The 13,544-nt window shown below is 45.3% G+C and overlaps 1 protein-coding gene across 1 annotated transcript; it reads right to left on the minus strand.

Moving 5' to 3' along the window:
- Positions 1–429: 429 nt before the first annotated feature.
- On the minus strand, positions 430–12,313 carry Psmd2 (proteasome 26S subunit ubiquitin receptor, non-ATPase 2). The gene is made up of 21 exons (XM_052158402.1): positions 12,139–12,313; positions 11,711–11,767; positions 11,252–11,416; positions 9,431–9,552; positions 9,063–9,287; positions 8,678–8,836; positions 8,389–8,533; positions 8,179–8,239; positions 7,571–7,717; positions 7,314–7,420; positions 6,660–6,787; positions 6,206–6,293; positions 4,505–4,667; positions 4,295–4,396; positions 3,664–3,809; positions 3,348–3,431; positions 1,822–1,990; positions 1,646–1,740; positions 1,366–1,492; positions 839–957; positions 430–673 (listed from the first exon to the last, which is right to left on the minus strand). Exons 1-21 carry the CDS (start codon positions 12,271–12,273, stop codon positions 491–493), a joined length of 2,727 nt encoding a protein of 908 aa, XP_052014362.1. The 5' UTR covers positions 12,274–12,313; the 3' UTR covers positions 430–490.
- Positions 12,314–13,544: the final 1,231 nt, after the last annotated feature.

The following is a 13,544-nucleotide window of genomic DNA, read 5'->3' on the forward strand; positions in this document are numbered from 1 at the left end:
CAGAGAAACCCTGTCTCAAAAAAAAAACCAAAACAAAATCTTATGGACTTTAGTGAGCTTAATTTCTTTCTTTCTTTTTTTTTTGGTTTTTCGAGATAGGCTTTCTCTGTAGCTCTGGCTGTCCTGGACCTCACTCTGTTGACCAGGCTGGCCTCTGCCTCCCAAGTGCTGGGATGACAGGTGTGCGCCACCATGCCCCGCTGTGAGCTTAGTTTCTCTCAGGCTCAGTGTTACTCTGAACAGTGTGTTCTCACATCCTCTCCAGTCTAGTCCCAGACCATGACACCCAGTAAACAGACAGAGACCTTGGGGATAAAGGTCTTTATTCAACAAAGTTATCTTACTCAGTAACAAAACAACAGGAGGTAACAATTCCCCCAAAGATCTGGAACAGTATCCACCCCTGACAGCAGGAGCAGTACAGCCTGCTTAAAAAAAAAAAAAAAAAAAAAAAAAAAAGCTGCAGTCAGGGTCTCTAGATGTTACTTTTTCAAAGATCATAGTTGGGGTTCTTTCGAAGAATAACAAAACCTTCCAGAATGGGGGTAACGGGAAGAAACTCCTCAGTGGCCAATTCTGCCCGTTCCCCATGGGCCAACAACACTGGAGTTGTATGAGTCTGGAACCCTGTGATTGTTTTTGGTTTCCCAGCCTGGCCCACGACATCCACTGCCTATGGGATGAAAAAAAATGAAATAAAGGATTCCAGAAATGGGAGAGGCAATATCCACAATCCCCATCACTGCCCACATAACTTTGTGGAATAGGATTGTATATACATTGTCCAAGTTCTTTGATACACCTTAAGCCCTTCTTTTTTAACTACCCAGTTCCTCACCTGACCCACACGGACAGAAACTGGCAATGGTCGCAACTCCTCATCAAATGTAACCAGCATCCGAGGCTGCATGGCGGCCACCAGCCCATACAGTACATAGTGAGATTTGCCCAGAATGACTAAGGGAAGAGAGCATAAAAACAAGTTGTAAACAATGAGTCAAGCCTGGCCTGGACTTTAGGGATCTATCACAGCTTTGACCCACTAAACTATTAAATAAGACCAAACTTTGTTCCTTGTATACCCCACTACTAACCCAAGATGCCTCTACCATTCTTTGCTTACATCCCTAAGACCTGAAAATCACTTTTACTAGTCACTTAGGAGTAAATTCATCTTGAAATCTTTTGGGCCAGATCAAAAGTGTGAGAAATTAAGGTTTCATGAGGACCCCCCACCACACACACACAAGCCCAATGAACCTAGAAAATTTAATTTGGGAGTTTTGATCCTAAATTGCTATGGTGGCCCTGGTAGGGGCGAATCAAGGCATAATGTGCACCATGCACTGCTCTGACAGGACTCACTGTTCCGAACATCCAGGAAAGAAACAAGTACAGAGAGCAGCCCTGCCACAGCCACTTGACTCATGAGCTGCCGGTCGCTGTGGTAGGGACAGAGGGTGAGTGTGCCCTTCCCTAAGTGTGTCAGGCCCTGTGAAACAAAACAACACAAGTGTTAGTAAATAAGAAGTCATATCTGAGGAGACATGGTCCTACTCAGGCAAACAAAAACCCCACAAGCCAGTCCCATCCTCCTACGCCACCACAGTGGCCACACCTGAAAAAGGAGATGCCCATTCTTTACCTGTGCCAAGCGCACCATGAAGAGGTTATTGGGGTCCTTGGCATGATATTGAGCTAACTGGCGTAACATTGCAGCCAGACGGGCATTATTGGTACCTAGAAATAGGAAAGATTACAGAGGCTTAGAAAAAGAACCTTGAATTTCCTAGTCTGTTCAACACTTTTTCCAGTACTTACCACTGCCCACCATGCCCATAGCAAAGATGGAGTTATAGGAAACTTCAGGATCAGCATCATGAGAGAATTTGCTTAGAGTATCCAGGATGTTGAGTCGTGGATTTGAAACAGAGATTAGTGCCAGTGCTAAAGGCACAGCCCGTCGGAGGGTAGGCTCCCCATATCTCAGCTGGTGATAAAAATAAATAAAATAGCATGAGAAAAAAAGTAGAAACAAGCTTGGGCGTCCATAGTTCCCTGGGTAAAGCTGCCCACTATACAAGCACGAGGACATCTGCAGTCCTAGTGCTCATATTAGGAAACAGGAGTGGAGAAGGAGAATCTCTGGAAGCTCTTGGACCAACTAATATATATATATATATATATATGAGACTCTGGTGGTTTGAGTAGAAATAGCCCCCATAAGGCGTGGTTATTAGGGCATGGCCTTTGTTACAGGAAGTGCGTCACTTTGGAGTTTCAGAAGCCCTCCTATCGCTCTGCCTGCTGCCTGCAGATCTAGATGTAGAACTCTCAGCCGTCTAGCATAATGGTTCTCAACCTTTGGGTCTCAACCCTTTTTGGGGGTTGAAAAACTCTTTCATAGGGGTCCCCTAAGGCCATCAGAAAACAGAAGACATTTATAATTCAGAACAGTAGCAAAATTATAGTTATAAAGTAGCGATGAAAATCATTTTAGGCTGGGCAGTGGTGGCGCACGCCTGTAATCCCAGCACTCTGGGAGGCAGAGGCAGGCGGATTTCTGAGTACCAGGCCAGCCTGGTCTACAGAGTGAGTTCCAGGACAGCCAGGGCTACACAGAGAAACCCTGTCTTGAAAAAAACAAATCTAAAAGGCAAAAGACAAACAAACAAACAAACAAACAAAAACCAAAAAAAAAAAAAAATCATTTTATAGTTGGAGATCATCACAGTGTGAGGAACTGTAAGAAGAGGTGACAGCAGTAGGAAGGCTGAGAGTCACTGCTCCATCACATGTCTGCCTGCATGTCACCATACTTCCTCCCAGGACAATGAACTAAACCTCTCAACTATAAGCCAGCCCTAATGTTTTCCTTCATAAGAGCTGCCTTGGGGTCTGGAGAGATGGCTCAGAGGTTAAGAACGCTGGCTGTTTTTCCAGAGGTCCTGAGTTCAATTCCCAGCAACCACATGGTGGCTCACAACCATCTGTGATGGGATCAAATGCCCTCTTCTCTCCAGACACTGTCACTATCTTCAGTGAGTGTACTCATACATAAAATAAAAAATAGAATCTTAAAAAAAAAAAAAAAAAAGAGTTGCCTTGGCATGGTGTTTCTTCACAGCAATGGTGTTAAGACAGAGACCCCCTGTCTCAGAGAAGGCAGAAGGTGAAGACTGACACCTCTATGTTTATATTGTGTGGGAAATAAAAACCACAGAAACCAGAATTAGGCAGGACTAAGGTGTAGAGTGGTGGAGAATCATTTCCACATATGCATAAGGCCCTAGGTTTAACCCCCAGCACCCACCACTCCATATTCTAGTCTACTCTGGGCTACTCACCAAGTGACCAAAAGTCCGCAATGCCATCTCTGCACCAATCTCTTCCCCCATGGCAATAAGTGCGATCCCCAGAACAGCTACTCCCTGCAACTCAAGAGGTACAAGAACACAGTAAGCTCTAGAAATAAAACCAAGTCACCCAAGGCTCAGCTAAGACCTACCCTGCAGGGAACCCCTTGTCCCTCCTGAACAAAACAGTCTTGCTAGTCTGCCTGTGGCAGTACCCAGGGGAGGAGGAGAGGCCAGAAACAAAGGCCACTCTGTTCTGCTTCTCACATCTCCATGCTATCTTTTCAGGGTACCCGCTGGCCCACACCTGGTGTGCCCCCATGTCAGCAGGCGCTTCCTTCTTGTCCTTGTCCTTCTTTTCCTTCTTGTCTTTGTCTTCTTCCTTTTCCTTAGAGTCAAAGTGCTCACTACAGATGTGGAGGAGCTGCTGAACCTTCAGCACATTCCCAGAGCCTGCAGTGGGGCAGTGAGAGCAAGGAAAGACAATGAAAGCATCAAGACAAAACTTATTTTGAAAATACAAGAAGCCAGCCAGGCAGTGGTGGTGCATACCAGGCAGGACAGATGGATTTCTGAGTTTGAGGCTAGCCTGGTCTACAAAGTGAGTTCCAGGACAGCCAGGGCTACACAGAGAAACCCTGCCTTGAAAAACAAAACAAAACAAAACAAAAACAAAAAACAGCTGGGCAGTGGTGGGTGCAGGACTTGGGAGGCAGAGGCAGGTGGATTTCTGAGTTCGAGGCCAGCCTGGCCTACAGAGTGAGTTCCAGGAAAGCCAGGGCTACACAGAGAAACCCTGTCTCAAAAAACCAAAAATAAAAAAGAAAGAAAAAAAAAGAAGCCTTAAAACTCTGAAGAGCAGAATGAAAGACAAAGAAGAACCACCTGAGCAGAAAGGACCGTAGAGAAGTGGAGCTGCTGCACAGTAGGGCACAGACCTGCATAGGCACACACATCCACCAGAGTGTTGGCAAAGCTGCGGAACGGCTCCGGCACCACCTCCAAGGCAGCCAGGATGGCCTCGATGGCTTCACCCTTCCCTACAGGAGATTAAAGGGTCAAAGGACACCGGCTTGTGTCCAGCTCAGTCTGATGCTTAAACCTCCAATTGTATCCAATCCATCAGCCATCTGATAAAATTTCCTCACCCAAGTGATTGAGGCCCAGACCAAGAGGAAGCCAACGAGCATAGGTATCCTTGAGCTCAGTCTCAGATTTCTCCATGATGGTCTGAAGGATGGTGGAAGTGACATCTCCGTTGCAAGACCCCACTGCTATCATCCCACAAGCTAGAGCCGTCACACCTGCTACCTAGAAATAAGAAAGCCAACATCAAACACAGTAGCATTTTCCTTTCTGTCTTTGTTTGAGACAGGATCTCACTATGTAGTCTAGGTTACCCTGCAAATCAGAGATCTGCCTGCCTTTGCCTCTGGGTGCTGGATTCAAAGTGTGTGCCACCATACCTAACCACAGTTAAGATATTAAAATGTTTACTTAGGTATCTTCACTCAAAAACCTAATTCTTCTGATGCACTGTAAGTTATACTTCCTATTGGACAATTAATTTCTGTGAAATCACTGAGTATTTACATATGTCAGGCACTGTATTAACCCATTTACATACTCTTTCAAAGTGTTATTACATTACTAATTTAGCATGTGAACACACATGTAAGGGTGAAGGACTGTCAGCATGTAGTTGTCAGGTTTGACTGCACCTCCACAGCTCTAGCCTGGCACGTTCCTAAACGGTCCTTAGAACTCCACAAGCAGGAAAGTGAAGCCTAAAGAAACTGAGTTATGTATTCAGTATCTTCTCCTTGTAAACAGAAATCCAAGATTTGAACTTGGGTGGTTTTACTCTAAAATCTCTGCTTTTGGCAATTATACAGTATTAACCACTAAAAGGACTCTGCATAAGCAAGAAAACTTAAGGTTAGCTAATGACTAAAAGTCAGAATCATTGCTATGGCTTCTATCTAGAATGACTCCAAAAATGTGTAAGATGGTGGCTCTTGGGAATCTTGGGAAGTGATGGAAAGTGGACCCATTAGGAAGCCTTTGAAAACATGCAGGGAGGGCTGGAGAGATGGCTCAACAGTTAAGAGCACTGACTGTTCTTCCAAAAGTCCTGAGTTCAAGTCCCAGCAACCACATGGTGGCTCACAACCATCTGTAAGCCCTCTTCTGGAGTGTCTGAAGACAGCTACAATGTACTTACTTATAATAAATAATAAATAAATGAAGGAAGGAAGGAAGGAAGGAAGGAAGGAAGGAAGGAAGGAAGGAAGAAAGAAAGAAAGAAAGAAAGAAAGAAAGAAAGAAAGAAAGAAAGAAAGAAAGAAAGAAAGAAAGAAAGAAAGAAAGAAAACATGAGGGGAGTTACCTTGAAGGGGAGAGTGGAAAAAGATTTAAGGTGGGAAAGAAGGGAGGGGACAGTGGCCTCCTGACTCCTCCCTCTTCGCTCCCTTGCTTGCTGCCTAGGCGGCAGTTTGTATTCCTCCCCGTGCTTCCTTCCCACCAGGATGTTAGACGCCAGCCCTCACTTCCACTGGGCTTCCTCCTTGCAGTCTAAGTGGCTGGACTGGGGTTTCTGAGGCGAGAACTCCAGTCTGTCTCCCCCAGCCCCTTTTCTTTGGTGGGGGATGGGGAAAGTGAGAGTAAAGGGATTATTCTGTAGCCTGGACTGGAACTCATGGAATCTTCCTGCCTCAGTTCCCCAAGCCTGAGATTACAGACATGAGCCATCACACACAGCTTGAAATTACACTTCTAAGAGATAGTATTGAGGTGTCCCACAACCCCAACACACCACCTTACCTTTTTCATTAGACATCAAAACTCACCTCCATGCTGGACTTGGAATCTCCCATTACAGGTAGCAGCAGTGTTAGAACATCTTCCCGATTAGAGCCAGCATAGGCCAAACCCAGCCTAAAAAGTCAGGAGATAAAAAAAAGTCCCCAACATATACTCAGGGGCACAGCAAGGGAGAACAAAAACAGAACTTGTCACTAACACGTTCACCAGGAGCCAGATTACTCAACAGCATATGACAGTCTTTGGCAATATCTTCTCCAGAGTATATAAGATAGGCATTAACAAAAAGAGAAGCAGTCTTGGAAAAATGGTGCCCACCTTTAATCCCAGCACTTGGGAGGCAGAGGCAGGCCAGTCTCTGAGTTCTAGGTTAGCCTGGTCTACAAAGTGAGTTCCAGGACAGCTGGGGCTACCCAGAAAAACCTTGTCTCAGAAAAAACAAAAATCAACAACATAAACAAGAGCAGCGGGAAGCCTTACCCAAAGATGGAGCCAAGTCTCATGGTATTGCTGTTATGGAGAACATAGTCTGAAAGCAGTGCCAGGGCAGGATCACACTCATTCCGGACCCCAGAATTCACGATACCACAGGCAAGGAGAGCTCCTGACTGCAAAGAGCAAGCAGACTCTTTAGGTTATCTCCCCTCTTAACTACCAAGTACAATATGGGCCTTTCTGTGGCACTGTACCTGGAATGAAAAACTGGGCATGCCTCATGTGGTGGTTTGAATGAGAATGGTCCTCATACATTCACTCATATATTTGAATTCTTGGTCCCTACTTGGTAGAACTGTTCTGCATAGGATTAGGAGGTTCAGCCTTATTGGAGGTGTGTCAGTAGGTATGGGCTTTGAGGTTTCAAAAGCTAACACCAGGCCCTGCCTTCAAGCTGCAGATGTGAACTCTCAGCTTTTGCTCCAGCACCACGTCTGCCTGCTGCCATGTTCCCCACCATGATGGTCAAGGACTACCCTCTGAAACTGTAAAGAAGCCCCCAATTAAATAATTTAAGTTGCCTTGCCATGGTTCTTCTCTACAGCAACAGAAAGTAACAAAGACGCCTCATTAATAAAAAAGAGGTACTAGAACATGAGAAGATAAAGTCCCCGGTAAGTAAGTTTTGCGCAAACTAACCTTGATGTAGTCCTCAGAGGAGTATAGATACTTGTCAATCTGGGTGAGGCCACCGTCCACATCCCACAGCAGAATCATGCCAAGGGACGCAGCAGCACTTAACATCCCTATGACAAGGAAGGCTGTCAGCTTCAGAAGGGTTTACTCCAAAGAAATGTATAAAGGGCTCCTCTGGAAACTGTACTATGGATCCCTCTCAAGTAAAATGTGACCATGACAAACAATCAAATACATTTAAAAAAGGAAGAAAACCATACCATGGTCCTTGTTCTTGTACAGCCATTTGTTGCCGTCATCGGTCAGCAGCTTGTCTTGACCAAAGGCTGCATTCACAAAGCCATTCACAAAGGAGGAGGCTAGGTTCATTCGAGCAGAATCCACTTGAGAGCCACTGCCACCAAACCCTGTACAAGGGGAGGAAAGGCAGTTTAGATAGGACATGAAAGGAGCACAGAGTGGTAGGAAGGCTCTGATTTAAAAAAAAAAAAAGTTTTTTGTTTTTAAGATAGGGTTTCTCTGTGTAGCCCTGGCTGTACTAGAACTTGCTTTGTAGACCAGGCTGGCCTCAAACTTAGAGATCTACTTGCCCCTGCCTCTCCCAAGTGTTGGGATCCATCACCCAGGTCAGTCTCTGACTTTAAATTAGACCTTCTCCAACAGTGACTTGGACACAGAGTTCCTAAGAATTTGAAATGCTTTAGAAATGGGTTATCTACTCTGTTATTTCTTTTTGTTTGTTTGTTTGTTTTTTGAGACAGGGTTTCTCTGTATAGCCCTGGCTGTCCTGGAACTCACTCTACACTGTTATTTCTAATACACTCCGCACAATTAACAGTTCTTCCAATGCCCACACAGAGCTACTCACTGTTATTCTCTAGGTGGGTTTTGTAGATGTCATCAGGCACCTTGGGCTCCATGATGTCCAGCTGAAGAGAAGTCAGAGGGTCACAACCGCTTCCCCAGCACTCCCCTATCTAGCTGTCCCTTCTGCTCTCCCACTGAATAGCAACTTTAACGAGGGAGGCAGAATGAGAGAACTTCAACCAAAACCCTTCAGGGCCAAGAGGAGACTCACCTCCCGAGCTAAGGCCAAGAAGTTGCTGTTGAGCTGGACATTGGACATGATTTCCGTGAGGTCTTCATATTCCTCCACATCTTCACTCAGCTCCAGGAACACTCCGTGCCGACCTAGCATGAATGCCATCTGCTTCTGGACCACCCTGTGGGGGGAAGCCGTCACACCTGCTCACTCTTAGCCACCATGGGAGAGAAAAGCCTCTGTGGTCTTATCAGAAACGAAGTCTCTGATTTTCACACAAAGCACAGACAGACCCGCCTCTCCCTTTGACAGTTTCTCTACATACACATCCTTGCAGGAGGTGAAAATGTCTTCCACCAGTTCCATGTCACTGAGCATCAGTGCCAATCTCAGCGCTTCAGGGAAACGGCTAAACTTTCGGAACACGCCCAGGGCACATCGCAGGAGGGCTGAATTCTCAGGTTCTGGTACATAATTCACACAACTACAAAGTCAAAAGTAGCACAATTTCAGAAAGTGCAATTCATTTAACTAATTTAAATCTTTTCCCAAGTATACACACTGAATGCCTACTCTATGGGAGACAATGTACCATGTCCCAGTATTATTAAGGAAACACAAAGTTTCTGCCTTCAAGAAGCAACCCTAAGATCCCCTAGAAGAGTGTGAAGAGGGCAGGCCTGCTACCCTGCTCTCTTGCACTCACTCACCTGGTAAGATAGAGGCAGACCTTGGAGTACGCATTCTCATCAATGTCCTTCTCCAGCATATCTACCTGCTCAATTTCCATGAGCAGGTCACAAGCCTCGTGCTCTGCATTGTGAGCCATGTTGTAGGGGACGATCTCCTTTACCAAGGTAAGCAACGGTTCCCGCTGCGCTTTCTCTGCATCATCCAGCTCCTGCCACTCCTTAGCCACTTCTCCTGCCAGATGTCTACAGACAGACATGCTCGTTAGGGAGGCAGGCCCCTGGGACTCAAGGAGTTCAGTGTCTGGGGAATTCAATACATTAAGTTTCCCAAACAAACAGAATAATGCCCCAAGTCCCTTCTCATTCCCCAAAAGAAAATGCCTTACCTGACATACTCATGACCCCATGACGCCAATTCTTCCTGGGAGCCCACTAGCCGATACTTGAGACACTCCCGCTCACCACTCATGGTCATGGCCAAAACAGAGATGATGTCAGCAGCAAAACACTAGGAAAACAGGATGTGGCATCAGATAATCAAGATCACTTTCTGCAAAATTCACCAATAAAATTAATTATATACTGTACAGAGCCATATTGGAGTGTCATGCCACATGGTAGGAACTTGACATGGGCCAAGGCCAATTCCTGGCTTCGGACAGGAATCTGACGTTAGGGCATAATAGGGAAAGAATTGTCCTGGCCTTGTTCTTTTCGCTCCTTCCCCATCTATCCCTCAGCTTCTGTTCCAGCAACCCAGTTTGTAGTAGCTTCAGGCAACCACAGAATACAACAATATACTAGTCTCTGCACAGACAAGTCCCATGCTAAGCCTCACAAAAACCTCAAGTTGCTGTTGCCAGCTGCCTCTGAAGCTAACCTAACCCAAGAGTGACAAACAATGGGGGAAATCAAAGACAGACACCCTGAGTTGTGATGTTAGGAGATGGTGCTTCTCATTACACCACATTCTCATCACATCACATTGCCTAGTTTGGCCTCAACTTTCTAGACTTAAGAGGTTCTGAGTGGCTGGGATTAGAAGTATTCACCACACCCAACATACATTTTAATTGCAATAATAAACTACTAAAAGGTTTTAATAATAATAAAAGCATAATCGAGGGGTCTGGAAAACAGATTCAACAGTTACAAAACCATGCTGCTCTTGCAGATGACCCGAGTTCAGTTCCCAGTACCCACATGGGGATTCACAACAGCCTAACTCCAGTTCCAGGGGATATGTTCCCAGCCTCTGTCCTGCACAGATACTGCACTCAGAGGATATGCATACATACAGGCAGGAAGGCAAAGAATTCATCCACATAAAAATAAAACTAAATTTTAATTTTAAAATTTATTTAATAAACAAGTATTACTTTCATTTATTATACATTATTTTTATTTATAATTTAAATATTTTGCTTAAATAATTATAAATTAAATTATCTGGAAAGATCACTGTAACTGCAGAATGATGGAGAGATAGATGTCAAGGACAAAAGCAAGCCAATTAGGAGGCTACTCAAAATCCACTACAAATTCTGTGTCACAGTTGTACCAACTGGAAAAATGTGACTGAATTGTGGGTTTTTAGACATGAAATGGATGAATGAATGTACACTGTGACAGAAAAGAGAGCAGGGACATTAAATATAAGCTTTAGGAAGCCAGGCATACTGTCTAATGCCTATAACCCCAGCACTGCAGAGAGAGGCAGGAGGAGGGCCAGAAACTGAAGCTCAGTGGAGGCCAGCCACACAGCAGTCTGAAGGCAACTAGAGTGGCTGGTGAGATGGGTCAACACTTAAGAGGCTGCATGCTTTTGAAGATTAGAATTCAAATCCCAGCACCTATTAAGACTCAAGACATCTCAAAACCAACTATAAAGACCAAGGCATACATACAAAGTCTTTAGGCATACATAGGCGTGACACCTATGCATAGGCACATACACACACAAAATATAAAAATTGTAAATTAAGTTAGAAACACATCATGCTACGAAAATCTTAGGTATAACAAAGCAGAAAACTCTAAGGCGCTGAGGAGCATTAAGGCTTCCCACCTAGGGAACCAGTCTCATGGTGATGAGCTTCCCGGCTAGGCAAGGCACACTGGGCTTTCAGGGACTTGCCAGGGATCTTATTTTATACTTAAAAGAGGAATTATTCAACTGGACAGACCCCTGCCATATTCTGATTTACCTTATTCTCCCCAGGGGCCATGTTTTCATAGATTTCCTTCAGTTTGCTATAGTGTGGACGCAGAAATTTGAGAGGCTTGGGTACTGAAGTCATGGAAGTTGTAGAAGAACGAATCTGTCTTCTCAGTTCCTCCAGAGCTGGTCGGTATAGCGATGTATCCTTCTCCTGACAGGAGATGTTAGGGCTCAGACCAAAGGAGTCACATTCCTCCACATCACAACCCTTACATACTTAACCAATGCTTTGCTCAAAGACATAACTGGCCCCATTCCATGATTCCTCAACTCCTGTAAACGACCTGAGACACATGACCCCATTTAAATACCCTTTGTAACCCTTTTCCCTCAAATTAGCATAATATCTAAGATGTGGTATCTAATTGTTGCCTTAAAATGAAATAGAGTAAACAAATGGGGGACATCCAACTACACTCTCCCCAGTAGTAACATCCTGACTCACCCCGAGTCGCTCCACGAGCATCTCCAGTTCATCTTGAAGCTGTTTGTCCTCCTCAGACTGGAGGGACAGGGGAAGAAGCTTATCAAAAGTAGGAACCCGAATCACATTCTCCTCCCACTCCGCCCGGGACAGGTGGAGAGTATGAATGTCTATGGGCAAGAAGACGGAGTGGGATAGGGAAGCAGCCTTCTGAACCTGGCGGACTCAGCTTGGAAGCCATTCTAGAAAATAGCCAAAGCCCCGCGATATGGTGGTGAGGGCCTCAGGGAGTGACAGTGTGTGATGGGGCAGGCAGGGCATAAAGACAGGGTCGCCCCATTCTGAGTCTCCCCAGTGCGGTGAGCAGCACAGAGTCGGGCCCGAGGCCTTCAAGCCAGCAGTGACTCAGCCCAAGGCCTCCTCCTCGGGCTCCCCAGGATGCGCCTCACCAGCTCCTGCTCTTTGTCTTTTTCCCCGGCATCCCTTCGCTCCTTGCCGCTCGACTTCTCGTCCGCGCCGCTGGGGGTTGTAGCTGAGGGTTGTTGGGACTGCACCGGTGTCTTGTCTCGGCCACCCTCCTCCATCTCCGCCACTACTGCCGGCCTGCTGCGCGCGCACCTGCCCGCACCGCCCCTTTTCCCAGATTGCCACGCGCGTCGTCCTCCAGACCGGAAACGCCCAGCACCTCCCTAGTCCCGCCCTCCGAGGTAGGCAGAGAATTACTGTTCCGGGATCCAGCCCGAGCTGCTGGTGTTTGGTTAGGGTGTCTCTGTGCGTGCAAGGTTGGTCGGACTGCGAAGATGCCTAGCTCTCCGATCTTGTAGCTTCACCACAGCTGGGTGCCTGGTACGATGAGAAGGCCATCCTGAAGACAGAACGTCCATACTTTTTCCTGCTTGCTTTAGTCCTCTGTAGGAGAATTCTATCAACTCAAAACTCTTGAAGTCTTGCCCTGTGTTACTTAAGCGTAATTATGCCACTACCACTGTGGAATAGTAACCGCAAAACATTCTCCCCAAATGAAGATGAAGTTTATTTATTTATTAGCCCAAACTAGCCTCGAACTTACTTTCTAGCAGAGAATACCTCTGCCTGGGGAGTTCAAGGATTACAGACATGAGCTGCTATCACTTTTACATGCTGATCCTGGATTCTAGGCATAACCATTTCCACTGCCAATGACTTCTTCAGCCTTTGAAGAGAGATTGGACAGCCTATAGCTGCTCTACCTGTTCTGTCTTCAGGATAACTGTACATTTTCATGCTTGCTTTAGTCCTCTGTAGGAAATTTCTACCAGTTTCTGTTTCTATTACTTCTATCACAGATATCAGAACGTACATACATATATATCAGACACATACTATATGTATAATATATAAATTTATAGCATATATATATAAAATCAACAGTCACCAATCAATATGTTGCAGATGAATTGGAAATTGTGCCCTAAAACGGTTTATCAAAAAGCTCATGGGGGCTAGAGAGATGTCTCAACAGTTAAGAGCACTGACTGTTCTTCCAGAGGTCCTGAGTTCAATTCCCAGCAACCACATAGCGGCTCACGACCGTCTGTTATGGGATCTGATGCCCTCTTCTGGTGTGTCTGAAGACAGCTACAGTGTGCTCATATGCATAAAATAAGTAAATCTTTTTTTTTTTAAAGGCTTATGAGTCCAGATGAAGAGGATATGAAAAGTTGTTGGGATATATTTCAAGTTATTTTGTAAGTATACATTGTTTTGAAATAAAAACTTGGAAAGATGGGAGAAACTCAAACTTTAGAAACATGGTATTAGAAACAAATTCTGCCATGTACCAGCTGTGTGGTTTCAGTAAGCTACCTAAACTCAG

The sequence above is a fragment of the Apodemus sylvaticus genome, chromosome 15 (genome assembly GCF_947179515.1).
Source record: "Apodemus sylvaticus chromosome 15, mApoSyl1.1, whole genome shotgun sequence".
NCBI classification, from domain to species: domain Eukaryota; kingdom Metazoa; phylum Chordata; class Mammalia; order Rodentia; family Muridae; genus Apodemus; species Apodemus sylvaticus.

Coding starts and splice junctions, on each gene's coding strand:
- Psmd2 (XM_052158402.1), bottom strand. CDS start 12,273: ATGGAGGAGGGTGGCCGAGACAAGACACCGGTGCAGTCCCAACAACCC. Junction 4,668..6,205: donor ATTCCAAGTCCAGCATGGAG/GTGAGTTTTGAT, acceptor TCTTATTTCTAG/GTAGCAGGTGTGACGGCTCT. Junction 3,810..4,294: donor GGATGTGTGTGCCTATGCAG/GTCTGTGCCCTA, acceptor GCCCCACTGCAG/GCTCTGGGAATGTGCTGAAG.